Here is a 27466-nt window from a genome sequence, read left to right as displayed (position 1 = left end):
CAGATAGTGAGCTGAGTCGCAAAGCTCGTGATGCCCTCCATAGTGTCAGCTAATTGCATAAGGCCAGAAGCCATGAGAAGTGACGATGACTAAATGGCTGTCTTGTCACTTGACTGTTGGCTCGGACACATCAGCCCTGCATTAAATAGTAACACCTCGGTACAGACACACGGATTGTGGCCCGGAATGAGGCAATTTAGTCTGCCTGGTTCATGCCAGCTCCTGGAAGATCAATTTCCCTCAGTCCCATTCAGTAGCACCTTTTGCCATTGCCCTGCAGGTTAATGTCTCAAGTGCCTATTAAATTTACCTTTGAAAGCAAGGTGCTGTTTGTCCGTCGATTGTGTTTGTGTTTCAATTGTGTTTGTGCAGCTCATCTGATGTCTGTTAGGAGGTGACTGTACAGTCCAGTTCTTGAATGGTGTAGACGTTCACGGTAGGGGCAAGGGAGCTGCGCTGATTCTGTTGGCATGGCTGTTGCTGCTGTCTTCTTCTTCTGCCGGGCGCTCTACAGATCCGAGTGACGCCTACCTTCTAAATTGCTTTGAGCGTCTCTAAGCAAAAGGCGAGAAACAAGGTTATGTGCTGGCCCCTTTGCTGTTTAACCTCTTTTTCATATGAGTATTCAAGCACATGGTCAGGGATCTTGAACAGGAGATGGGCTTACAATACAGATTTGATGGATCATGGAAGTCAGACAAGAACTTGAGACACTAACCCACCTTAATGTTAACCTGAGAATCTGAGTTATAGGACGAGGTTGAATAGGTTAGGACTTTATTCCCTGGAGCATAGATGTTCAAAATATTAAGTACAGGAGATGGGATGTTCTGCTGAAGTTGTAAAAGAAGTTAGTGAGGCCTAATTTGGAGTATTGTGTGCAGTTTTGGTCACCAACTTACAGGAAAGATGCAAACAAGGTTGAAAGAGTACAGAGGAAATCTACAAGAATGTTGCTGGAACTGAAGGACCTGAATTATAGGGAAAGATTGAATAGTTTGGACTTTATTCCCTAGAACATAGAAGATTGAGGGGAGGTTTGATAGAGGTATGGAAAATTATGAGAGGCGTAGATAGGGTAAAAGTAAACCGGTTTTTTCCCACACTTGAATCTTCATCTCATGATCTATGAAGGGTGTAGATAGGATGAACGCAAGCAGGCTTTTCCCTCTCGGGTTTGGTGAGCCTAGAACTAGAGGTCGTAGGTTAAGGATGAAAGGTGAAATATTTAAGGGGAATCTGAGTGGGATCTTCAGAAGGTGGTGAGAGTGTGGAACGAGTGGTGGATGCAGGTTTGATTGCAACTTTTAAGAGAAGTTTAGATAAGTATGTGGATGAGAGAGATGTAGAGGGCTATGGTCCAGCTGTGGGTTGATGGGAGTAGGCAGTATAATAGTTTGGTACTGACTAGAAGGGTCTGTTTCTGTGCTATAGCACACAATGACTCTGTGATTCCGTCTCCATCTCTTGAACGGTTAGTAAATCCCAATCACAGCTGCTCTCCACAGAAAGAAATTTTCTCTTCATATTACCTTGTGTCTTTGTTTGATGCATAGTTCGTTTTTGATGAACCATCCCCTAAAAGCAGTCCCTGTTCACCCTCTCTAGCATCCCTCATGATCTCGTACACTGTTAGCTAGCCCCTCCTTAACCTTCTACTCTCCAAGGACTGCAAGTCCAGTACCTCCAACCTAAGCTGGAATCTCTCCAGTAAATCTCTTTCCACAGCCTATCTAGGAAGCCAGTGTCTGTTGCCCATGTTCACGCTGTCTGAAAATAGAGGGTGTATCTGCTCAGGGAGAGAGGGGGTAGGTTTAAAGAGGATCTGAGGGGTAGCTTCTTTGCCCAGTAGTTGGCGTCTGGAATGAGGAGGTGGTGGAGCCAGGCACAGTAACGGTAGTGCAGCAGTTACCGCATTACTTTACAATGTGGCTGGAAGATCAGGGCTCGATTTCTGCCACTGTCTGTAAGGAGTTTGTACGGTCTCCCCATGACCGTGTGGGTGCTCCGATTTCCTCCCACATTCCAAAGGGTTAGTGAGTTGTGACCATGCTATGTTGGCGCTGGAGTGTGGTAACTCTTGTGTGCTGCCCCCAGCACAATCCTCGCTGATTTGCTTTGACACACACAGCACGTTACGTTGTATGTTTCAACATACATGTGACAAATAAAGTTAATCTTAATCTTAACCCGTAAGGATAACCTGGACAGGTACTTGAATGAACAGGGCGGAGAGGGACACGGAATTAATGCAAGCAGATGGGATCGAGACAGCAGATGCTGGAATGTGGATTGAATAGGGATGCTGGAGGTATTCAGCAGGTCAGTCAGCATCTGTGGAGGCAAGTGGGCAGTCAACGTTTCAGGTCAAGCCTCTTCATCTGGAGGGGAAATACCCAGTATAAAAAGGTGACAGGGAGGGGTTGAGGAGGGTAGATTGGCAGATGGAGCCAGGTGAGGGAGGGAGGCAAGACTGGAGATAGCGACAGAGAATTACTTACTTACACCCCGTTACACTTGCGATTACAGCAGTGATGAAGCTCCTCCATCTCTGGTGGTGTTCAGGGCTTCCTTCATTGTGTCAGTAGCTTCCTCTCACTTTTCACTACAGTCAGTCATGCAGATCCGGGTGGAGACTCAGGAACAGCATCGCACTCAAATGCAGAAGAATTCTTCACTGCTGTTTCCGTAACACTTATGTTTCACCAATCAGGGCTGTTAGATCTGAGCTGAACCCCCGAGCCTGGAGGACCCGTGGACCACCCTTAGTCTGGCCTCTACCCTTTGACCTGTTTGGCATGGGTGACCCTACCAGGAGCTGAAGCAAAAAGCCCTGACTCCAACTAACACAGCTGTCTGGGTCATTGAGGTACGCAAGCCTCCAGACCACGACAAGATTGTGGTTCCTTTGGAGGAGCGGCATAGGCTGCGAGATGATTAATAGAGGTAAAGGGCTCCAGGTTATGGAACATTATAGATAGATGTGATTGCTGGCATAAACATGATGGGCCAAAAGGCCTGATTCAGATCTGAACAGCTTTATCTCTCTGTGACTTTAAACATTAAAGATTAGCTTGATTTGGTGGATGTACATACAGTGAAATGTGAGCAGCTTTGGGCTCCTTATCTATGAAAGGATGCGTAGGTATTGTAGAGGATTCGGAGAAGGGTCACGAGAATAATCTTGGGAATAGATGGGTTAACATATGATGAGCATTTGATGGCTCTGGGCCTCTACTTGATGGAATTTAGAAGAATGAGGGAGGAAGCCTGGTTGTGGAGGCCCAGTCATTGAGTGTATTTAAAACAGAGGTTAATAAGTTCTTAATTAGTAAGTTTGCCAAAGGTTAAGGGGAGAAGGCAGGAGAATGGGGGTTGAGAGGGATAATAAATCAGCCACGATTGAATGGTGGAGCAAACCCAATAGGCTGACTGGCCTATTCTGCTCCTATGTCTATGGGTCCGATGATCTTTTGGCTTTGAATGCATCATTTGCATGTTGGCACTATTAATGCTGAGTGATAAGTATTCTTATTGTCTAGAAAGTGGCATTGATACACAGGGAGGTTCTACCAGGGTCTCATGTATTATCCCTGTCCATGTCCACAACCATACAGACTAGAAGATATGAGAGTTCTACACCTACAGCCTGCGTAGGCCTACGGCCTATCTCATCCACGCCACCAGGAGTCTGCCTGAGTTAGTCCAAGGTTGGGTGACCAGAAACGAGCACAATATTCTGCCTGTTACCAAACTAGACAATTTTACAGGTTTATCACGATCTCCCTGTGGGTCTGTTATGAGCTCCATTTCCCCGAGCAGCTCTGGCAGCCAGAACCTCTGTGGGGAAATGAAGACCATTGTGTGACACATATAACCACCTGATTAAGGTGACTGAGATCGGTGATAAATTGTTCTTTGGTCTAGAAGATGGCATTGATACCAGGGGAGGTGCCACTGGAATCTCACAGATTTCCCCTGACCCACAACTAGAAGACAAAAAAGCAGCATTAACTATGTGGCCTATTCAATCATGGCTGATTTTTTTCAACCCCACTTTTCCTGCCTTCTCCTTATAACCCTTAACCCCTCACCAATTTCTGCCTCAAGCACACCCAATAACTTGGCCTGATACCACTTGAAGTTTCCAGAGCCCTGCCTCTAAAGGGCATGAAATGAAAAGTAAACATGCTTTTTATTTGAAATGAGAAGTATGTCGGAAATCTGAAATCAAACTGGAAAATTCCAGAAACATTCAGGAGGTGAGGCAGCATCTGCGGAGAGAGACTAAGACAGATTTGAAGCTGATCCTGTGAAGGGTCCCCAAGCTAGAAATGTTAACCTTGATTATTTTTCCACCAACAATGCCTGATCAGCTGAGATTCCCAATGTTTCTTGTTTGTTGCATTAGGCATCAATGTTGGGACATGGTTGGTGCCAGAACTTTGTGACAGGGTTTACCCAGCCAGGTTCTAAGTTTATTCCATTCCCAATTAACTTCAGGACTTCACAACTAAAGCTATTTAACAATAAACTGGGGCTATTGTTGGGCTAACCTGTCCTTACCACCACAGTGGACATCCCAATTGTGGTATCTCCAGAATAACACCCAGAGTAGACAGTTTAATGGCATTGGGTAGTGCTTCCTCCACCACACTCATGGGGAGTTTTAAGAACCTTCGGACAAGATCAGGGTGGTGGGGTTGGACCACATTTCTACCAAGGGAGGCATAAAGTGCTCCTTCCTTCTGCTAGCCTGCAGATCACCCTTAGGCAAGGTGTAGCACCTGCTTAGCCCCCCAATTAAGGTCACGTGAAGCCATGGATGTAGGTGGCCGACGGTCATATGAGCAACTGGTCCTAGTTATTCAACCACTGACACCATGCAGACAATCTCTGAAGAGTATTGATAATGGCTGGGGTCACCCGTCTTGTAAAGACACTGCCCAGAAGAAAACAATGGCAAACACTTTTGTAAGAAAATTTGCCCAGAACAATCATGGTCAAGACTGTGATCGCCCATGTAATACGACACGGCACATGATGATGACGATTGGCCATGATCGGTCTGAACCCAGCCCTTTCCCGATTCCATCCTTCTCTATAGTCTTATTTACATAGAACAGTACAGCGCAGTAAAGGCCTTTCGGCCCACTTTGTCATGCCGATCCTTTATCCTACTCTAAGATCAATCAAAACAATAGACCTCCATTTCTCTTTCATCCATTGCCTATCTGAGTCTCTTAAATGCCCCTCTACCACCCTGGAAGCAGGTATCATGCACCCACCACAATCTGTGTGAAAAACCTACCTCTCACATTCCCCCTATTCTATACTTTCCTCAAATCACCTTGAAATCAGTCTCTGGCCGTCCACTATGCTTCTTACCATCCGGTACACCTCTGTCAAGTCGCCTCTCACCCTCCTCTGCTCCAAAGAGAAAAGCCCTCACTTGCTCAACTTATCCTCATAAGACATGTTCTCTAATCCAGGCAGCATCCTGGTAAATCTCTTCTGCACACTGTAAAGAAGGGGTTCCCAACCATTTTTATGCCATGGACCCTTAGCATTAACCGAGGGGTCCGTGGAGCCCAGGTAGGGAACCACAAAGCTTCCACGCCCTTCTGAGGTGACCAGAACTGAACACAACAGTAGTCTAATCAGTCTTAGAGAGCTGAAAAATTACCTCACGGCTCTTGAACTTTAACCCCTGACCAGTGAAGGCCAACACACCATGCACCTACCTAGCCACCCTGTCAACTTGTCTGGCAACTTTGCTTACAAGCAAGCCAGTCTGGGAGCTGCTGACCCTGAGTTACTGCCTCCAGAGCCCAGACACACAGAGGAAATGGTTCCCACCCCTAACTCTTGGTGGTCAGTAAAATTATAGATCAAAAGTACAGCAGAGTAGCTAATAAGAAGCTTCATCAATGCCCGAGCCACAGGCTACATGAAGGTAAACACGAATACTTCTCTGCATTCTTGTGTGACATTGCTACTAACAAATAGAATACCTTAACGAGGCCTGGGGCAAGTTGTGATGTGTGTGTTTTACTCTGTGTTGACCTTTAACCTTTCTTAATGAGAGAATTTACAGGTTTGGAACTCAGGCGTGAATCCTTTGCTTTGTCCCTTCCAGCATTTTGTTTTTGGATTTACCGGTTTTATCTGCTTTTTTATCTAAATTAGATAATACCATTTGCTGTCGCAGTCCCTGGTGTTTGCTGCCTCCCACGCCAGCTCCCAGCCACACTAGCATCCTTGCCGAAGCCTGATTAAACCTCCCTCGTCAGGCGATTATCTCTGTTTCCCAGGCGGCTGCTGTTGCCTGGTTACAGGATCCAACAGGCCTGGCTATCCACGGCAACAGCGGAAAACTGGAGATCCCAGAAGAGCTGCCAGTTGGCAGGCAGTGACCAGCAGGTCCTTGCAGCTGGACGCTCAGGGCTCCACCTAGCAGCCTGGCCGAGTACTTGTGCCACTCGTCTCAATAGGGCCTGCCTGTCCATCCCGAGGGCCTAGTTTGTGAATCAAAGCCACAGGAACTTTGGAGGGCCAATGCTTTGTTCTACTTTAAAACCATAGTAACAGACTTTTTTCAAACTTACTTTCTTCAATAATTTAGTAGCACCTCAGGCCACCGTTTGATGGTCTGAGAAAATCAAAGTTAGGCAAGCTATCCGCTGGCTTTGTAAACACCGTGTTTGAACTGGCCATCAGGTGAGAGAGACATGAGACACTGCTGATGCTGGAATCTGGAGCAAACACCAAGAGGCTGGAGGAAGTCAGCGGGTCAGTGTGTGTGGAAGGAAATGGGTGGACGGTGGTTCAGCTGGATTCCAGATGGAGGGTTTCGACCAGAACTGACAACTGTCCATTTCCCTCCACACATGCCACCTGACATGCTGAGGTCCCTTTACTTCTTTTGCCTGTGAAAAGATCCCTCTTCTTCTTCCATATCTCAGCTTGGTGCTGGAGTCCCACTTACAGAGACACGATGTCTGCGTCTGGGCCGACACTGAGCCAGTATCCATGGGACAAATCGTTAAACTAATCCACATTACCTCAGTAAAATGTTCATCCCATTGCCTTGGATGATAATTATCCCTGAATCACTATCAAGAAACTCCAGGCTGGTTAAATATCTCAGCCCATTTTGAGAGAGTTTGCTGTATACAAACTCACCTTCCAACAAGAGGACTTCACTAGGGTGTCCTGAGGTCACTTAAGGTGCAGTTTCTTTATTGAGAGGACTTTGTTAACTTTGGGTTCTGTCTTGAGCCATCCAGGTAGCAGCATTAATGAAGGGTCTTGGCCCAAAATGTTCCCTCCGTAGACACTGCCTGACTTGCTGAGGTCTTCCAGCATTTTGTCACAGATTGGCTCGAAGAGTCTGCTGCCCGCAAACATTTTATCAAGTGTCAGAACCAGCTTAACACTTGCTCAGGGGTTATTCCGAGGAATGATCCCCCAGAGCCGACTGAGGAAAGAATGACAATTACATTGGAATTGGGATTGGTTTATTATTGTCTCCAGTACCAAGATACAGTGAAAAGCTTGTCTTGCACAGTGTCCATGCAGATCAAGTCATTAGACTGTGCATTGAGGTAGAATAAGGTAAGATAATAGTAATGCAGATAAAAGATATTGATAAAGTGAAAGATCATAACAAGGTAGATTGTGAAGCCAGGAGTCAATCATATTGTACAAGAGTCTGGTGGTATGTGCTTTCAGGATTTTGTACCTTCAGCTCAATGGGAAAGAGAAGAAGAGAGAATGTCCTGGGTGGATGGGGTTTTTGATTTTGCTGGCTGTTTTACTGAGGCAGAAAGAGGTGTAGACAGAGTCCATGGAGAGGAGGCTGGTTCCTGTGTCTGCAGTTCATTGTGGTCACGTGTAGAGCAGTTGCCATACCAATCTGTTATACATCCTGACAGAACGCTTTCTACAGTGCATCAGTACAAAACAGTAAGAGTTGACAGTGACACGACCAATTTCTTTGGCCTTCTGGGTAAATAGAGGCTTGGGTGAGTTTACTTGGTCAATATGGTTGGACCAGCACATGTTGACACCTAGGAACTTGAATCCCAGAGAGGTCCCCGGTGGGCAGTGTTTCAGCAGCAACATCTGATGCCAGAATAGTTGACGCTCAGCTCCCCCAGTCCTCCATGTTCCCCCCCCCCCCCTCCCTTTCCTTGTTTTCACAAGGGAGTAGGTTGCGAGGGGCCAAAGGGAAGCACTGGGTCTAGTCTTTCCCCACAGTGAACGCTGTAGGCGGGGAGGTATCACAACTCAGTCTCCCCTGAAACAGGCACAGCCATAGCAAAACAAATTTCTACAGATATACAGTGAAGGGAATTCTGACAGGGTGTCTCACCACCTTGGATGGTGATACAGAGGGTCCAATGCACAGGACTGCAAGAGGCTGCGGAGGATTGTAGACTCAGATTCATCGCCATCAAGGACATCTTCAAGTGGCAGCACCTCAGAAAGGTGGCATCCACTATGAGGGAGCTGCTCCTTCTGCGACAGGCTGTCTTCTTGTAGGAGCCTGAGGACACATGCTCAATGTTTCAGGAATACCTTCTTCCCCTCCGCCATCAGATTTCTGAATGAACCCATGAACGCTACCTCACTGTACCGGGTGCCACAGTAGTGTGACGCTACTGCAGCTCGGGGTGTTCCTGCGTTTGGAGTTCAATTCTGGCGCGCTCCATACATCCTCGCAAATTCCAGATTCCTCCCACAGACCAGAGGCATACCAGGTATGTTAATTGATCATTGTAAATTGTCCCGTGGTTAGGTTAGGGTTAAATCAGGATCCTCAGGGGTGGTGTGGATCAAAAGGCCTACTCCACATTATTTATTTATTGTAACTTAAAGTATTTTTTTTATGTCTTACACTGTACTGCTGTCACAAAACAATTAATTTCACAGCATACGTCAGTGATGTGAACATAAAAACTGACTGTAAAAGCTTTCATAGGTATGTGAAAAGAAAAAGATTGGTCAAGACAAATGTAGGTCCTTTACAGTCAGAAACAGGTGAATTGATCATAGGGAACAAAGACATGGCAGACCAATTGAATAACTACTTTGGTTCTGTCTTCACTAGGGAGGACATAAATAATCTTCCGGAAATAGTAAGGGACCGAGGGTCTAGTGAGATGGAGGAACTGAGGGAAATACATGTTAGTAGGGAAGTGGTGTTAGGTAAATTGAAGGGATTACAGGCAGATAAATCACCAGGGCAAGATGGTCTGCATCCCAGAGTGCTTAAGGAAGTAGCCCAAGAAATAGTGGATGCATTAGAGATAATTTTTCAAAACTCCTTAGATTCTGGATTAGTTCCTGAGGATTGGAGGGTGGCTAATGTAACCCCACTTTTTAAAAAAGGAGGGAGAGAGAAACTGGGGAATTATAGACCAGTTAGTCTGACATCAGTGGTGGGGAAAATGCTAGAGTCGGTTATCAAAGATGTGATAACAGCACATTTGGAAAGAGGTGAAATCATCGGACAAAGTCAGCATGGATTTGTGAAAGGAAAATCATGTCTGACGAATCTTATAGAATTTTTTGAAGATGTAACTAGTAGAGTGGATAGGGGAGAGCCAGTGGATGTGGTATATTTAGATTTTCAAAAGGCTTTTGACAAGGTCCCACACAGGAGATTAGTGTGCAAACTTAAAGCACACGGTATTGGGGGTATGGTATTGATGTGGATAGAGAATTGGTTGGCAGACAGGAAGCAAAGAGTGGGAGTAAACAGGACCTTTTCAGAATGGCAGGCAGTGACTAGTGGGGTACCGCAAGGCTCAGTGCTGGGACCCCAGTTGTTTACAATATATATTAATGATTTAGACGAGGGAATTAAATGCAGCATCTCCAAGTTTGCGGATGACACGAAGCTGGGCGGCGGTGTTAGCTGTGAGGAGGATGCTAAGAGGATGCAGGGTGACTTGGATAGGTTAGGTGAGTGGGCAAATTCATGGCAGATGCAATTTAATGTGGATAAATGTGAGGTTATCCACTTTGGTTGCAAGAACAGGAAAACAGATTATTATCTGAACAGTGGCCGATTAGGAAAAGGGGAGGTGCAACGAGACCTGGGTGTCATTGTACACCAGTCATTGAAGGTGGGCATGCAGGTACAGCAGGCGGTGAAAAAGGCAAATGGTATGTTGGCATTCATAGCAAAAGGATTTGAGTACAGGAGCAGGGAGGTTCTACTGCAGTTGTACAAGGCCTTGGTGAGACCGCACCTAGAATATTGTGTGCAGTTTTGGTCCCCTAATCTGAGGAAAGACATTCTTGCCATAGAGGGAGTACAGAGAAGGTTCACCAGATTGATTCCTGGGATGGCAGGACTTTCATATGAAGAAAGACTGGATCGACTAGGCTTATACTCACTAGAATTTAGAAGATTGAGGGGGGATCTTATTGAAACGTATAAAATTCTAAAGGGATTGGACAGGCTAGATGCAGGAAGATTGTTTCCGATGTTGGGGAAGTCCAGAACGAGGGGGTCACAGTTTAAGGATAAAGGGGAAGCATTTTAGGACCGAGTTCAGGAAAAACTTCTTCACACAGAGAGTGGTGAATCTGTGGAATTCTCTGCCACAGGGAACAGTTGAGGCCAGTTCATTGGTTATATTTAAGAGGAAGTTAGATATGGCCCTTGTGGCTAAAGGGATCAGGGGGTATGGAGAGAAAGCAGGTACAGGGTTCTGAGTTGGATGATCAGCCATGATCATACTGAATGGCGGTGCAGGCTCGAAGGGCCGAATGGCCTACTCCTGCACCTATTTTCTATGTTTCTATGATAATAAACCTGATTCTGATTCTGTTAACCCTGATTCAAGACTTAAAAGTGATAACTAATGAAGTACATTAAAGTAAGCAGTGTGAATGAGGAATAGAGAGATGGTGTTTTTGGGTTCATAGACCATTCAGAAATCTGACAGAGGAGGAGAAGAAGCTGTTTCTAAATCGATGAGTGTGCATACCTCCTCCCTCCTTAATGAGAAGAGGGCACGGGTCAGATGCGATTGAAAGACTAATTGACCATTGTAAATTGCACCGTGTCAGAAGTTGAGGGGAGCCTGTGGGAGTGCCACAAAGAAGAGGTTATTTGGAATTTAGAATCAGAATCAGGTTAATTATCGCTGACAAGGGAGTAGAGATAACCCAGGAAATTACAGACCAATGAGTCTGACTTCAGTGGTGATCAAGTTGGAGAAGATCCTGTGAGGCAGGATTTATGAGCATTTGGAGAGACATAATCTGATTAGGGACAGTCAGTATGGCTTTGTCAAGGGCAGGTTGTGCCTTCGGAGCCTGATTGAACTCTTTGAGGATGTAACAAAACACATTGATGAAGGTAGAGCAGTGGATGTAATGTATATGGATTTCAGTAAGGCATTTGATAAAGTTCCCCATGTAGTGGTGGAAACGATAGGGTCTTTTAAGAGACTCCTGAATAGGTACATAGAAAAATAGAGGGCTATGGGTAAGCCTAGGTAGTTCTAAGGTAAGGACATGTTCGGCACAGCTTTGTGGGCCAAAGGGCCTGTAATGTGCTGTTTGTTTTCAATGTGATCTAAATGATTTTGACTATATAATGATCATTTGTACCTAGTAAAGTGGCTACTACACACACACACACACACACACACACACACACACACACATGTATATGTATATGTGATGGGGGTCTTTAACAAGGGATGCCACCTTTCTGAAGCATCACCTTTGACGATACTCTTGATGGTGGGGAGGCTCGTGCCCATGGTTGAGTTTGCAACCCTCTGCAGCGTTTTCCAGTCTGTAAATGTAGAACTGGAGTGATGAGGCTTGCTTAGAGAGCTGGCAGAGACTCAATGAACTGAATAGACTTCTGTTTCATGAGAATATATGTAAACAAGATTGGGTACTCCTCGCCTCTGTTACAACCAGACTTGAAATGGCTCCTTATCCATCAGAACCCACAGATGACAATATTCTTTCGATAATGAGCTGGTTCTGTTGAAGGTAACCCAAGAAAGGCAGAGTTTCCCCGAGGCCACCCATTTTAATTCGACTTCCCATTCACGTTCTGACATGTCAGTCCATGGCCCCCTCTACTGCCACGATGAGGCCACACTCCGGGTGGAGGAGCAACAGTTCATAATCCTCCAACCTGATGGCATGAAAATCGATCTCTCTAACTTCCTGTAATTTCTCCCCTCCCCTCTCTCTTTTTCCATTCCCCATTCTGGCTTTCCCTTACCTCTTCTCTTGTCCTCATCTGCTCATCACCTCCCTCTGGTGCCCCTCTCCTTCTCTTTCTCTCAAAGTCCACTCTCCTTTCCTATCAGATTCCTTCTTCTTCAACCTATCGCCTCTCAGCTTCTCACTTCAATCCTTCTCTCTCACCCACCAACCTTCCCCCTCAGCTGCCTCACCTATCGCCTACCAGCTTGTACTGTACTCCTTTTACTTCCCCCACTCCTCCCACTTCCTTCCCAGACCAGATGAAGAGTCCCAGCCCAAAACGTTGACTGCTTGTTCGCCTCCATAGAAGCTGCCTGACCTGCTGAGTTCCTCCAGCATTTTGTCTGTGTTGCTCTGGGTTCCAGCATCTGCAGCATCTCCTGTGTTTATGATTTGCTGCTCCCTAACTCCTTTATTTTTGTTTTATCCAGTTAACCTAAAAAGGCCCATCTAGTGGCTGTTTTAGTGTTTAACCCAGAGCCTCACAGGTCTTGTTGAATGTTGCAATGTGCCCTTTGATTGTGATCTCCACATTTTCCTAACAGTTTGAAACTGCACCGCGTGGATAACATTCCATTCCGTTCCATTCAATCTGCACAGATTTCTGTTGTTTGCCTCTTGACAAAGGCTCTTGGTTATGACAAGTTTGTTACCATGAAATCTCTCAGGACCCTGAGGGCATTGAGACCTCTTCGAGCCTTGTCCAGATTTGAAGGCATGAGGGTAAGGCCAACTGTAATATGTAGCTCTCTGACCATATTAACAGCATCTCCTGCGTAAATACTAACACACGGCAAAAGGGGGACACTGCTATGCTGGTATTGACACGGTCTTTCTCTCATCTGTACAGCTTTTCGAGATTCCTCTCAGAAATGTTGCTTCAAGCCACTCTAAGGCTTGGTGGAGTCCCAACTTCAGTCTGGTACATGTCGTGCATAGAGCCTAAAAGATTACCCAGAACCTGGTTGTATAAAGGGTGGGGACATGCCCATTGCTCCAAGTAGACTCTGAAGACCAGAGGCTCAGGTGCTTCTATGAGCATCTGTCCCTGTTAGCTTGTTATCTCATTCGGCTCCCTGTGACTTTCAACGCTGCCTTTTTGCTCATTATCCTTCTGATATTTACTGAGGGAATATTTCCAGTCAGATGTAATCCCAGAATTATGGAGAGCAGTTGCTGATGGTGGGGTAAGGAGAGAGACCGTGCAGGAGTTTGAAAGTCCGACTAACGCAACAGAGAGCATGGAGAAATAGATCTGACAGCAACTCACTCAGCAACAAGAACCTTGAACTCTCCACTTAAATCCATTTCAACCTGAGTGGAGGCGTTGCCAGTTCTGCAGCCTCCCACGCAGAGCCGGATCTGGATTCGATCCCACCCCTGGGTGTTGTCTGTGTGGAATACCCACGCCTCTGTGAGCACTCTGGGTTTTCGCCAAGTGCACCAGCTTCCTCACACCCCAAAGGTGTCCTGTTGGAGTCGGTTACTGTAGGTTACCTGTAGGTGGAGTGGCAGGCGAATCCAGGAGGGAGTTGATGGCTGGGAAATGGCAGAGGTGGCATTCCTCCCTCAGAGTTGTAAGTATAAAAGTAATCGGAGAAGGAGGCTCACTGCTGGATCATTGTTTCACTGAATCTCACCGCCCATAATAGCGAAGGCTGGCACTTTCACTATTGGAGTAGAGGGACGGAAGAGTGATCTGATAGAGTAGAGGAGTAGAGGGACGGAAGAGTGATCTGATAGAGTAGAGGAGTAGAAGACCGGAAGAGTGATCTGATAGAGTAGAGGAGTAGAGGACCGGAAGAGTGACCTGATAGAGTAGAGGAGTAGAGGAACGGAAGAGTGATCTGATAGAGTAGAGGAGTAGAGGAACAGAAGAGTGATCTGATAGAGTAGAGGAGTAGAGGGACGGAAGAGTGATCTGATAGAATAGAGGAGTAGAGAACGGAAGAGTGATCTGATAGAGTAGAGGAGTAGAAGACCGGAAGAGTGATCTGATAGAGTAGAGGAGTAGAGGGATAGAAGAGTGATCTGATAGAATAGAGGAGTAGAGGACAGGAAGAGTGATCTGATAGAGTAGAGGAGCAGAGGAATGGAAGAGTGATCTGATAGAGTAGAGGAACGGAAGAGTGATCTGATAGAGTAGAGGAGTAGAGGACCGGAAGAGTGATCTGATAGAGTAGAGGAGTAGAGGAACGGAAGAGTGATCTGATAGAGTAGAGGAGTAGAGGGACGGAAGAGTGATCTGATAGAGTAGAGGAGTAGAGAACGGAAGAGTGATCTGATAGAGTAGAGGAGTAGAGGGATGGAAGAGTGATCTGATAGAATAGAGGAGTAAGGACCGGAAGAGTGACCTGATAGAGTAGAGGAGTAGAGGGATGGAAGAGTGATCTGATAGAGTAGAGGAGTAGAGGGATGGAAGAGTGATCTGATAGAGTAGAGGAGTAGAGGACCGGAAGGGTGATCTGATAGAGTAGAGGAGTAGAGGACCGGAAGGGTGATCCGATAGAGTAGAGGAGTAGAGGGACGGAAGAGTGATCTGATAGAGTAGAGGAGTAGAGGACCAGAAGAGTGATCTGATAGAGTAGAGGAGTAGAGGACCGGAAGAGTGATCTGATAGAGTAGAGGGGTAGAGGAATGGAAGAGTGATCTGATAGAGTAGAGGAGTAGAGGAACGGAAGAGTGATCTGATAGAGGTGTATAAAATCATGAGGGACATAGATAGAGTGAACTCCAGGGGTTGGGTAATCTAGTAATCAAGACCTTGGGTGTGAAAGGAGTGGTTAAAATAGGAACCCAAGTGGCAACATTTTCACCCAAAGGGTGGTTAGTACCTGTAACTAGCTGCCGGAGGAAGTGGCTGAGGCAGGTACATTAACAACAGTTAAAATGTACTTGGACAAGAACATGGATAGGAAAAATTTAGAGGGATACAGACTAAAGGTAGGCATGTGGGACTACCTTAGATGGGAATCTTGATCAGCATAGACCAGTTGGGCTGAAGGGCTTATTTCCGTACTATATGACTCTATGATTCCGCAACTCTACCCTTTTCTCCCAAAACCTAGCAAATGATCCATGTGGATATCAAATTCCCTTATAAAGATTCCCATTGAATCTGCCCTTGAGACAACATATCCCAGAGTCATTCATTCTCTCTCCTCTGGAGACCAGTACCTCCACTCCATGCGCTCGGGTTATGACCTTTTTTTTCTCCCTGGAACCAACTTCCCCCTTCTCCCTGTTGTGAAGTATTCTTGCTGTCAGTTTGGCCTCAGTGGGTTGTGGCAGCATTCACAGATGTTAAATATTGCAGTGGCATGTGCAGACACGAGGTTGGGACTCTGCCGCTTTTGTTAAATCAACTTTCCTTTCTCCAGGTGCCCAAGTCCCAAACCCCTCCATGCAACCATGAACTTGTGACGTTTTTCTCTCAGCAGGTACCAGGTTGGTTTTCAGATGGGAAATCCCCAGTCCCCAGACACTCGGCCCCTGTGTCCTATCCCAGTGGAAGAGTGCTTGATAACAGAATGGATTCTCGTTTTGTTTGTGTTTCTGCGTAGGTCTCAGTAGTCAGCCTAACAGCTAATGCCTTGGGATACGCTGAACTAGCTGCCATTAAATCCCTTCGGACACTCAGAGCACTGAGACCATTAAGAGCCTTGTCACGATTTGAAGGGATGAGGGTAAGATGGAAAGAGAGATGGCAGCCCAGTCCCATGTGCTTGAAGCATGGCGGGCAAAATCGCATCCCTACGTATTCCCCTCTCCTCATAACCCCCCGTCTGACAAAATGGATGCATTTGTATGCCTAGTAGTTTAATTCATTAGCAAGTCGTGTAATTTGGGTTTTTGCTTGTTGTGGTAGTGGGGTGATGTCTCTAACATAGTCCAACACTTCTTCCTAACCATCTGTTGGTTTGTGTGGAGCAGGAGAGGCCAGTCACTGTGCTGTGCCAGGAACAGACAGATGGGTATTAACCTTGCGATTGAGGAATAAATATTCTGTACCCTGGGAGCAGAAGAGGGTTAGAGATAGGACTCACAACCTCTAATGCTGGAATCTGGAGCCACAAACAACTTGCTGGAATAACTCAACAGGTCAGAGGAAAGAAATTGTCAACGTTTCAGGTAGGGGTGTACAAGATGATAAGAAGCGTAGGTAGCCAGAAACTTTTCTCCCAGGGTGGAAATGGCTAATGTCAGAGGGCAAAATAGGTTGAGCAAGCTAGGGCTTGCTCTTTGGAGTGAAGGAGGTGACTCGATAGAGGTGTACAAAATGAGAAGAGGTAGAGTAGAGTAGACAGACAGAGAAATTTTCCCAGGGTGGAAGTGGCGAATGCGTAGGGGTTTAACTTTAAGGTGATTAGAGAAAAATATGGGGGGGGGGGAATGTCAGACATAAGCTTTTACACAGAGAGTGGTGGATGTGTGGAGCCCCTTGCCAAGGGTGATACATTAGAGGCATTTAAGAAACCCTTGGATGGGCGCATGGATGATAGAAAACTGTGGGACTCTGTGGGAAGGAAGGGTTAGATTGGTCTTAGAGTAGATTGAAAGGTCAGCACATCTTTGTGAGCTGCGCCAGAGTGCCCCAAGTTCTATGAGACGCGACAATTCCTTTCCACCTATGGATGCTCTCAAGCCACTGAGTTACTCCAGCAGACTGTTTGTTGCTGGTGGTTCGAGTTAGTTCCAGTCAACACAGAGAATCTCTTGGAGTCTCCCAGTTCAGTTCCCATCCTTTAGTGGCAATGGTCAATATTTGCTGGTTTTACTGCTGCACTCTGCTGAGCAGTGTTGGTCATGTTCACGGCCATTGCAAGTCTTACAGCCAGATAAAGGATTTAACTCTCACCACTGAGCTACATCACTGGTAGCTTTGATGTGGCTTCCTGCCTTCAGTTTCACAGCCAGTGGGACCCTTCAGGTTGAAGCACATTACCTCCCTCAGCCCATCAGGACCGGCTGGTGATCTTCTGGTTGAAGATTGTTTGAAAGGGGCGAGGCTTCGGAGCTACAGATATTGGAACCAGTGGGACTGACAAAGCAGAGAAAGAGCCTAGAGGTTTACCAATGGATAGGTCGCACAGACAGAACAGGAGTGAGATGGGTGAACCTAAAATGTCCCAATTGGAGAAGGGAGACCCAGAATATTCCAGGTGAAACAAACCAACCAAGAAATGTCCTGATTGAAACAATGTCCCAAGGCTGGAATCCCAGTGTGGACGAACTGCCCAGCCTTGGTCGCAATATTTACTAGGTGCAACCCAAAGCTGGGAAGGAGAAACGGCCAAAGGTTCTGGTTGCAATCTCTATCCAGTGATCACTCCAACCGTTCCTATGTACTGAAACGTCTCAAGGTGATCTACAGGAATATTATCAAACAGAATTTGACTCTGAGAGACATAAAGAGATGTTAAGGCAGATCTTAAAACTCACTGAATCTGAGAGGAGGATAAATAAGTAGAGTGTTTCAACGAAGGAATCCTAGACCTTAGGGTCCCTGAAGCTGAAGGCAAGGCCACCTTAAGTGTATGAAAGAAAATTAGGGAAAACCAGAGTCCTTAGGTGGACATAGATCTGGAGAAATCACAAAGACAGGGAGTGTAAAAGATGTACAAGGTTTTAAGAATGAAGCCATAGCCATATTAGAAGATAGTGCAGGTCAGTAAGTCAAGGAATGAGAAGTAAACAGGATCTAGAAGGTTAGGGTATAGAGTTGGAGTTGAAATTGATTTATTATTGTCACATGTACTGAGATACAGTGTAAAGCATCTTGCCTACTGTTTCTACAGATCAGATCATTACACAGTACGTTGAGATAGAACAAGGTGAAACAACAGCAGAATGCAGAATAAAGTTACAGAGAAAGTGCAGTGCATGTAGACAATCAGGTGCAAGGTCAAAATGAGGTAGATTATGAGGCTGAGGATCCACCTTATCATACAAGAGTTCCATTCAGGAGTCTGATAACAGCAGGATAGAAACTTTCTTTGAACCTGGTTTGAAAATTCTTTCAGATTTTGGTATCTTCTGTCTGATGGGTGAGAGTAGAAGCGAAAATGCCTCTTGTTGCGACATATTTTTCCTTTTAGGATTGTGGTGAATATTGGTAGCTCGGGTTGAGGCATTTGATGTGGTGTTCGCCAAGTCTGGCATTTAGCTTGCAGACATTTTATCACCAGTCAAGGTGACATCCCCAGTGTGCAGTTGTTGGTGTTTCTCACTGAGAGTACTTGTGTTTACTTAGACCCCCGTTCACTGGCCTTGGTCATGATTGGCTATCCCTTCAGTAGACCTTTGAACTCTATTGACTTTTCTTTGGCTCTTGGGGGTTTGTAGATTGTGTCTATTTCAATATGTTCGTTTATGGAGTTACACTTCTAAAAATTCTCATGCCAGTGCGGACAAACACAAATGTTCCTGCATCCGGACCTTTCAGGACTCATACTTAGTGAAAGGGAAGTTTGAAGTTGAGGTCAATTTGAGATATTGGGACCATTGTGGTAACGTCTTAGACAGAAGACGTGGAAGAGACTCAAGAAGTTGTACAGTGGAGGGAGAAATCTTCAGGAAGAAGACAAAGTTCAGGGCCACGAATTTAAGGTGCTTATTACTAAATCCAATAAGGAACCAAGGATGAACCTTTCTACTCTGAAAACATATGGTAAGTGCTTGAGGTATATAACTTCGGTGCTTTCAAAAGAAAATTAGACAAGCGCATGAGGGAGAAGAGGATAGAAAATATACTGAATGGCTGAGATAAAGCAACTTGAAAGAGAGAGAAGTTCTCAAGTGTAAAAGTACCAGTACAGGATAGTGGGGCTGACTGGTCTGCTTCTGTCCCATTTGATGTAAGTGGAGGGGGCAGAAAAGGGCCGGATTCCATTTCCAATTCACTGATTCCTGTGGAGTTAATCTGGGGAAATGCTTCACAGGATTACAAGCTTTGGCCACTATGTGTATCTGATTTCTTTTTCTTGTTTAAAGTATCACACAAAAGCAGATTAAGTTTTCTCTAGAACGGTGAAAAGAAAGCCTTCTATTGTTAAACTGAGGTTCTGCGGTTGGCTTCCATTTTGTCGGAATCCCCTTCTCCATCACAATAAGCCGTAGTCTGGAGCATGTGTCAGGCCTGGAGAGTCCAGGATATTGAGCATGTAGTCTTACCAAACAGTAGTTAAGGCAACTTACTATATTCCCATTGACTACAGATAGAGTCAGGAATTCTGGAGTCCAGCTGGCATCTGAATCTTAACTACTTCCTTTCCTAACGTTTGAATAAAATCAATTGTCACGCTTTGGAATCGGATGCCATCTTGAAATGGGATATATAATAAGTCATCGTTTTGTGTTCACGGGCAGGTCCAGTGAGCAAAGCATCATTTAACCAGCAGTCGTTGTAGTGGGGCCTGTTTACCAGGGCTGACAATTCACTGCCGTACTCTGCCGCCGCAGACCATCTCAACTTCCAACCCCCGTGCCACTGGTAAAACCGTGCCCCTGTCCACACCAACACCCATCGGAAAGCCGGCAGGTTCAAAGTATTAGAAGTGGGTGACCCATCTTAATTCCCTCTCTAGTACTTCCAGAACTGACAACTCCATGCTCACAGAAAAATGAAAATACAGATCACAAGTAATTACAGAATGTTCTTCAAAGTGACCGTTTATGTTGGAGATTGCACAGACCTGAGCATATAGGACATAGAGCACTACAGGCACTTCAGCCCAGGATGTTCTGTTGACCTTTTAATCTGCTCTAAGATCCAGCTACCCCTTCCCTCCTTCATAACCCTGAATTTTTCTATCATCCACGTGTCTATTTAGAAGTCTCTTATATGTATCCAAATCTACCACTGCCCCTGCCAGGTCATTCCATGTACCCAACACTCTGACATCTGCCTTATACTCTCTACCAGACACCTTAAAGGTTTGCCCCTTGTATTATCCATTTCCATCCTGAGAAAAGGTTTCTGTCCATCCACCCAATCTATAGCTCTCATCATCGTGTACACCTCTCATCCTCCTTTGCTCCATTCACCAGCATCCTGGTAAATCTCCCCTGCACTCTCTCCCAAAGCTTCCACATCCTTCCTGTAATGAGCCGACCAGTACTGAACAGAATACTCGGTGTGATCGAACCAGTTTTATGGAACTGCAACATTACCTCACAGCTCTTGAGCTACCCTATCAAGCTGTGCAGCAACTTTGAGGGATCTCTGGACATGGACCCCGAGGTCCCTCTGTTCTTCTACACTGTTCAGAGTTCTACTATTAACCCTACATTTTGCATTCAAGATTGACCTTCCAAAGTGAATCACTTCACACGTTTCTGCATTGAACTCCATCTGCCACTTCCCAGCCCGGCTCTGCATCCTGTCCAGAACCCAAGGTCTCTCTGGTCCTCCACTCTGCTGAGAATCGTGCCATTAACCCCGTGCTCTCCCTTTGTGTTTGACCTTCCAAAGTGAATCACTTCACCAGTGGCATTCAATCATTCAAATCCACGCCATGCCCAGTGGTCTGCTGGCAGTAATGTTATCAACCTGCCTGGCACTGGTGGTGAGGGTGGGTGAGCGGGTGGAAGGGTAATGCCTTGGAGGTGGGTGAGTGGGCAATGAAGACTGAAGGAGTCTATGATGCTTTGTGGAACTCTGTTTTGATGCGGCAGATCTGGAAGCCTGTTGGTGACACTGAAGCCATTCTTACCATTGAAGGCCACCTTATAGGGGCAGTGATGGTAAAATGGTTGGCGCTGCATGCTATTGAGCTATGCATGGATTTGTAAAGAAAACCAAAAGGCAGAGGGATACAGCTCAGGTTCAGCTGGTCTTATCGAGATTTGACAGATACGAATTCCGATAGCCAGGATGCCATCCGTAGCCAAAGCAAAATGGGACATTCTCCTCAGTTCCAGCAGACAAAATGTTGTCTTAAATGTGACTGGGAGAACGGCTCCCACCTGCACTGATAAACACAATGAAGCCTTTCCCACTCTCTGGAGATGGCAGTGCTAACAGGTTGGGGGGGGGCCGCTGACACAAACTGGAATTAATAATGCCAGTGGCGAGGCTGTGCTTACTCTGGTCCTGTACCTCTGCTTGATCCCACCCTCCACCCCATGACCACACTTACTTAGTGCCATAGATTCATACCACATGGAAACAGGCCCTCTTTGGCCCACTTGAGTCTACCTGACTACTGAATGCTGATCCATACTCATCCTACACGCCCAGGGGTTCTGGTTCATACTTCATAGGATGGTTCCTGGCTTATGGGATGTCCTGTGAGTGAAGAGGTGACCAAATCTCTAGCTCTCCTCCCAGCTGGACTAAATGCCTCGGGTCATCAGATCTACAATTAAAAATAAATTAGATGCAAACTCATTAAACTATTGCTAAGTAAATTAAAACAAAAATATACAAAATATAAGATAAAATTGAAAACTAAAAATAATACAAAATATAATGTAAAATTTAAAATACATAAAATATATGAAATACAAGTTAAAATTGAAATCTACACAAATGTGAAAAATAGCGAAGCTAAATTTAACATCTTAACGGAAAGTCGGTGCCTCTGTTGAAATGCGTGGATCTGCTCTTGAGATGACTGGCAAAATAGTAGAGAGGCCAGGTGCAAAGTGCATCCTTTCCCCTCAGACTGCACGGTAGAGAATACCTTGAATCAATGATGAGTCCAGAGGCAGAAGAAGAGGTCATCTGACCTTCAATATGCACTGTACATCCATGCCTCATTGCACAAATGTGTACCTCTACAGGGCACTGATGACCACAGTGCAAATCGTCAGCGACTCTCTGCGGAATCACTGGATCACTGTCAGTATCATCCAGCCATAGTCAGCAACCGGGAGCTATTGAACCACTGGAGATAAAAGCATGCTGGAAATCTGGAACAAAAACAGAGAATGCTGGGAATATTCTATAGAATATGCAAATGAGCTGGTTGCCATTTGTGATATATGAATTACTTAGATTTAGAATTGGGAGGCACTGTCAGTGTGACATGAAGCTTGATGGAGTTGCTGATAGTAGGGGAAGGCAGCCTTAGAAAGTGGAGGGATTGTGGTAAAGTGGGCCGAAAAATGGCAAATGCAGTTTGATCCAGGGAGGTTTAAGGTGCTCCTTCCCTCCACTAGCCTGCAGGTCACCCTTGGGCAAGGTGTAGCACCTGCTTAGCCCCCGATCAGGGTCACGTGAACCTTTGGGAGCAGGTGGTGGATGGTTGTATGAGCAGCTGGTGCAGATCAGAAGTCCTGGTTATGCCAGATTGCCAGGCCGACAATCTCTGAAGAGTATCGATAATGGCTGGGGGTCACCCGTCTTGTAAAGACTCTACCCAGAAGAAGGCAATGGCAAACCACTTCTGTAGAAAAATTTGCCAAAGACAATCATGGTCACAAAGACCACAGTCGCCCATTCATATGACACGGCAGATAATGACGGTGATGCTGAATGAGGCTGGGGCTTGCACTGTGAATGGTGAGGTCCAAGGGAGTACTGAAAGATAGAGGGGTCCTTGAACTGAGAACATGTGTTAGGAATGCAAGAGGGATGCATTAGTGCCCTTCATTAGTTGGGGCACCAACCACAGAAGCAACAAAGTTGTGCTTTCTCTTTATAAAACCCTGGTTAGATCTGAGCTGAGGTGTTGTGTAGTTCTGGTTGAGGAAGGATGTGATAGTGCTGGGAAGATGCAAAGGAGTTTCACCAGGACGTCGCCTGGGATGGGGCATTTCAGTTGAGGGGAGGCTTTCCATGGAACAGAGGAGGTTAAGGGGGTCATGACAGAAGCATATCACATCGTCAGGGTGGACTGTAAAGAACTTTTTACCCATATCAGCAATAGATATAAGTGGAGGGCATGGGTTTAGGGTCAGAGGGATGGAAGGGGATGTTTGTCACACAGAGAAAGGTGGGGTTAGCATCACTGACAGCATTAAAGTAATGTCCAGAATCAGTAAGAAGGCTGTGATGGTGCTGGAGAGGGCGCATTCTTTTCTAAATAGGTTGTTCGTCAGGATTTATTTATGTATAGTTTTTCATAAATCCCTGTAAAACAAAAAGAATTTCTAGGTAGCATATGGGGACAGGTGATGTACTGTGATGATAAAGGTACTTTGACTTTTGAGGAGACTCACCAGGACGTTACCTGGGATGGAGCAGTTCCGCAGGAAGACAGACTGGAGAAGCTCGGTCTGTTTTCCACTTAGCATAGGAGGTTGGGGTGGGGGGGGGGGGGTATATTATGAGGAGAGACTGGGGAGGCTGAGTCTACTTTCCGTTTAGCTGAGGAGGCTGGGGTGGGGGTAGACTAGAAGGAATCTTTCCCCACATCAGCAATACAGAAAATTAGAGGACGTAAGAGGGTGAATACCAGGAAAGCACTGCCCGAGAGAGTGGGAGAAGCAGTCACTGACGGAATTTCAGATGAGCACTTGGAACACGCAGATATAGAAGGCCTTAGACCCAATGCTGGGACCTGGGATTAATATGGAAGGGAGCCCACCGGTCAGCATGGCCTGTTTCCCCTGCTGCACGAAGTCTCTGACTCAGCAGGGCAGGCAGCATCTGGGAAGAGAGAAACCAGAGATAACGCTTCCATGTGAACGATGTTCTGACAAGAAGTCTTCGACCTGAAGTGCTAACTCAGTGCTTCTGTCTCCAGAGGCCAGCTGTGTGTTGCCAGCATTGATATTCTATAAAAATCACAAAGCTTCACTGAAGCCTTTGGCCTTGATGGGGCTTGTGGCTGGTTCATTGACACCTGACAAATGTAAATGTAAGCAGGATCCCCACACAGGAGCCATTCCTATGTAAAGCCACCTTCTTTGTAAGCCTGGTACTCTGCCCTCCTTCCTGTGGGGATCTCTGGCCAGGATGCCTTGTTTTTCAAAGCAACCTTCAAAATAAATTAGAAGGTACAAACCTTCTTTCCTTAGAAAAAAAATAAATCAGTGAGGCACAGTAGGGGCCTTTTGGCCCATGATGTTGTACCAACCAACAGTACTATGCACAAGTCTTTGGCACCTGATACTTTTTTATATGATTTCAGACGGTATGGCCTCCACAGAGCCTTGATCTCAATATCATCGAGGCTGTCTGGAATTGCCCAGAGAGAGAAGCAAGCGAGACAGTCAAAGCCTGCAGACGAACTGTGGCAAGTTCTCCACCATGCTTGGAGCAACCTACCAGTCAATTTTCTCATTAAACTGCTCGACAGTGTACCTAAGAGAACTGATGCAGTTTTAAAGGCAAAGAGTGGTCACACCAAATATTGATTTGATTTAGTTTTTTTACTGTTTACTGCTTTTTATAGTATTTTTTTGATATTTAGAACTTTTTCATGAGTTTTGGAAGTATCTTTGCTTTTCAGAATTTTTTTACTTGTCCCTGCTAAAACTTTTGCACAGTAATGTCTATAAAGGTACTCCAAGATTAATCTAACCCTTCCCTCCTACACAATCCGTTAACTCTTCATTTTTTCTTACATCCATGTGCTTATCTAAGAGCTTCTTAAATATACCAATTGTATCAGCCTCTACCACCAACCCTGGCAGTGTGTTCCAGAGAAACCAATTCAATGAGTAATCAAATGGCCAACTAAACTAATCCCTTCTGCCTACACAATGTCCATATCCCTCCATTTCCCTCGTATTTGTGTGCCTATCTAAACACCCCATAAAAGTCTTTAGTGTTTCTGCCTCTACCAGCACCCTAGGAAGTGCATTCCAGGAACCCACCACTGTGTAGAAATGTGCCCCTCACATCTCCTTTGAAATTACCCCCCCCCATCTTAAATGCACGCCCTCTGGTATTAGACATTTCAACCCTAGAGAAAAGATACTGTCTGTCTATTTCATCTAGGCATCTCATAATTTTATAAACCTCCATCAGATCTCCCCTCAGCCTCAGCCTCTCCAGAGAAAATAACTCAGGTTTATCCAGTCTCTCGTTGCAGCACGTCCCCCTGAACCAGGCAGCATCCTGCTAAACCTCTTCTGCACTGTTCCCAAAGCCTCAACACCCTTCCTATACAGTAATGGGGAGACCAGAACTGTATGCAAAACCCCAGATGCGACATAACTTCCTGATTTTTGAATTCAATACTTCAACTAATAAAGGCAGGCATGCCGTCTGCCTAAATGACTAAATAAGACTTTCCTTCCCTCTCCATAAAAGCCAGTTAAATGGTGCCCCAGAACATTAAATCCTAAAGCATGCTGCAAAGGGGCATCCTTAATAATATTTTGTTCCCAGCATCAGTTCGAATCCAACAGCCATTCATCACCAAATAACTACAGGAGACTAACCCAACTCTTAAACTCTAATATATTTTAAGATGCGTTAGAAGAAATCACAAAGTATGCACAGGCAATTTAAAAGGAAGCAATTCACTGCATTTCCGAGCCACTCTAAATGGTGCTTATGGTCATATTATGCCAATCAGTTTAATCCACAAGGTTAAACTAAAGTTTTGTAGAAATTTCCTTGAAGTTTTCACTGGTATTATCCATCGGATTAATTAATGACAGACATGCTGAGACACAGCAAATTAAAATTAAAATTAAAAAACTCTTTTGAGATGAGCTTTTGACAGCAATCATGGGGTTTTGAGGTTAATAGCAAAACAGAGAATGGACAGGGGAACATTCCCAGAGTGCTCTGCAGCAAAAGACTAAGTAACACAACGAGGCCAGCTGGGGAGTGATGGAGATGAGTCAGAATGCTCTCTGGATCACATGGTACATTCACTACTGATGAATTCAGGAAAGCTGCAGGCTCTTTTGACATTGCACAGGAAGAGGCCCTTCGGCCCACAATGTCTGCACCAATCGTGGCGTCAATCCAAACTAATCCCAGGACACACAAGATGCTGGAAATCCTGAGAAGGGCTGGAGAACTCAACAGGTCAGGTAGATTCTGCCTGACCTGCTGAGTTCCTCCAGCATTTTGTGTGTTGCTCCAAACCATGTGCTCTTTATCTCTGCATTTCCTGACCTTTTATGAACATATCTAATTTGGCAAACATAAGAGCTAGGAGCAGATTTAGGCCATTCAGCCCATTAAGTCTGCTCCACCATTTAATCATGGCTGATTTGCTTCCCCTCTCATCCCCATTCTCTTGCCTTCTCCTCATAACCTTTGCCACCCTAACTAATCAAGAACGTATCAACCTTCCCTTTAAATATACCCAAGGACTTGGTCTCCACAGCTATCTGTGGCAATAAATTTCACAGTTTCACCCTCTGGCTAAAGAAATTCCTCCTCATCTCTGTTATAAATGGATGTCCTATTCTGAGGCCATGCCCTGTGGTCCTGGACTCTCCCACAACAGGAAACATCTTTTCCATGTCCACTCTAATCTAGGCCTTTCAATATTTGGTAGGCTTCAATGAGATCCCTCCTCATTCTTCAGAACTCTAGCAAGTACAAGCCCTGAGCCATCAAATGCTCCTCGTATGTTAACCCTTTTATTTCTGGAATCATTCTGATTCCTCAACTTGCAGATTCTCAACCTTTAGCAGGAAAATGATATGTTGTGGTAAATGCAGGTTTAATACAATCACCATCATGCCTGACAGTCATTGTGCCTTAAGATCATTCTCTGAAATACAAATCTGTGCATCTCAATAGTCCATTGATACATATAGTGCACTATCGACGGAAGCTGACTATCAGCGCATCTGGTATTACATAGCTCTATAGTTCTGTGTGTGTGTTGTGATCTAGCTGCCTCCATAGACAACGTAGGATGGGAGATGGCATCTGAGTACGACGGTGAGATGGAGTCAGTTGACTAGCAGCTCGAGTCAGTAACAGAAGGCATCTGCTGGTTAAAACCGTGCTGTCTGGTGTCAGTAACGGCTGCCTGAATGGAGCACATTAACGCCCAGCCTATTACTGAGATCTCGCATTATGGTCTCAACCCAGAACAGCTGTAGGTATTAGATACTGGCATGCGGTCGCTGTGCGATAGTCTGCGGTACCACGTGTGTCAGTGTTAGCATTAGAATGGGGTGTGCACTGACCAGTATTACTCTGGCTATTACTGTCCATTGGTGGTGTACTTACTGGAGCTGATGGCATGTGAGAGTGCTCTCGACCGGGGGCGAGGGGGGGTGGTGGTCACCATTCCCCAGGCGGACAGATCACTGAGGTTCATTAGCCCTTTAACGTCGCTGGTCT

General features: G+C 45.5%; 1 protein-coding gene across 4 annotated transcripts in view; it reads left to right on the top strand.

The window, feature by feature from the left end:
* Positions 1-27466, top strand: part of scn5lab (sodium channel, voltage gated, type V-like, alpha b) — a 583358-nt gene that overhangs the window by 514607 nt on the left and 41285 nt on the right. For 3 of the 4 annotated variants that reach the window (XM_073054976.1, XM_073054978.1, XM_073054975.1), the window contains one exon: positions 15816-15938. In XM_073054976.1, coding sequence (XP_072911077.1) covers positions 15816-15938 — 123 coding nt within the window. Of the gene's footprint in view, positions 1-12852; positions 12976-15815; positions 15939-27466 lie in introns of all 4 variants that reach the window. The other variant, XM_073054977.1, reaches the window with a different exon arrangement.

This window comes from Hemitrygon akajei, chromosome 8 (genome assembly GCF_048418815.1).
Source record: "Hemitrygon akajei chromosome 8, sHemAka1.3, whole genome shotgun sequence".
In the NCBI taxonomy this organism is placed as follows: Eukaryota; Metazoa; Chordata; class Chondrichthyes; order Myliobatiformes; family Dasyatidae; genus Hemitrygon; species Hemitrygon akajei.
The sequence above is the reverse complement of the archived record's forward strand: the minus strand, read 5'-3'. Positions and strand labels throughout refer to the sequence as shown.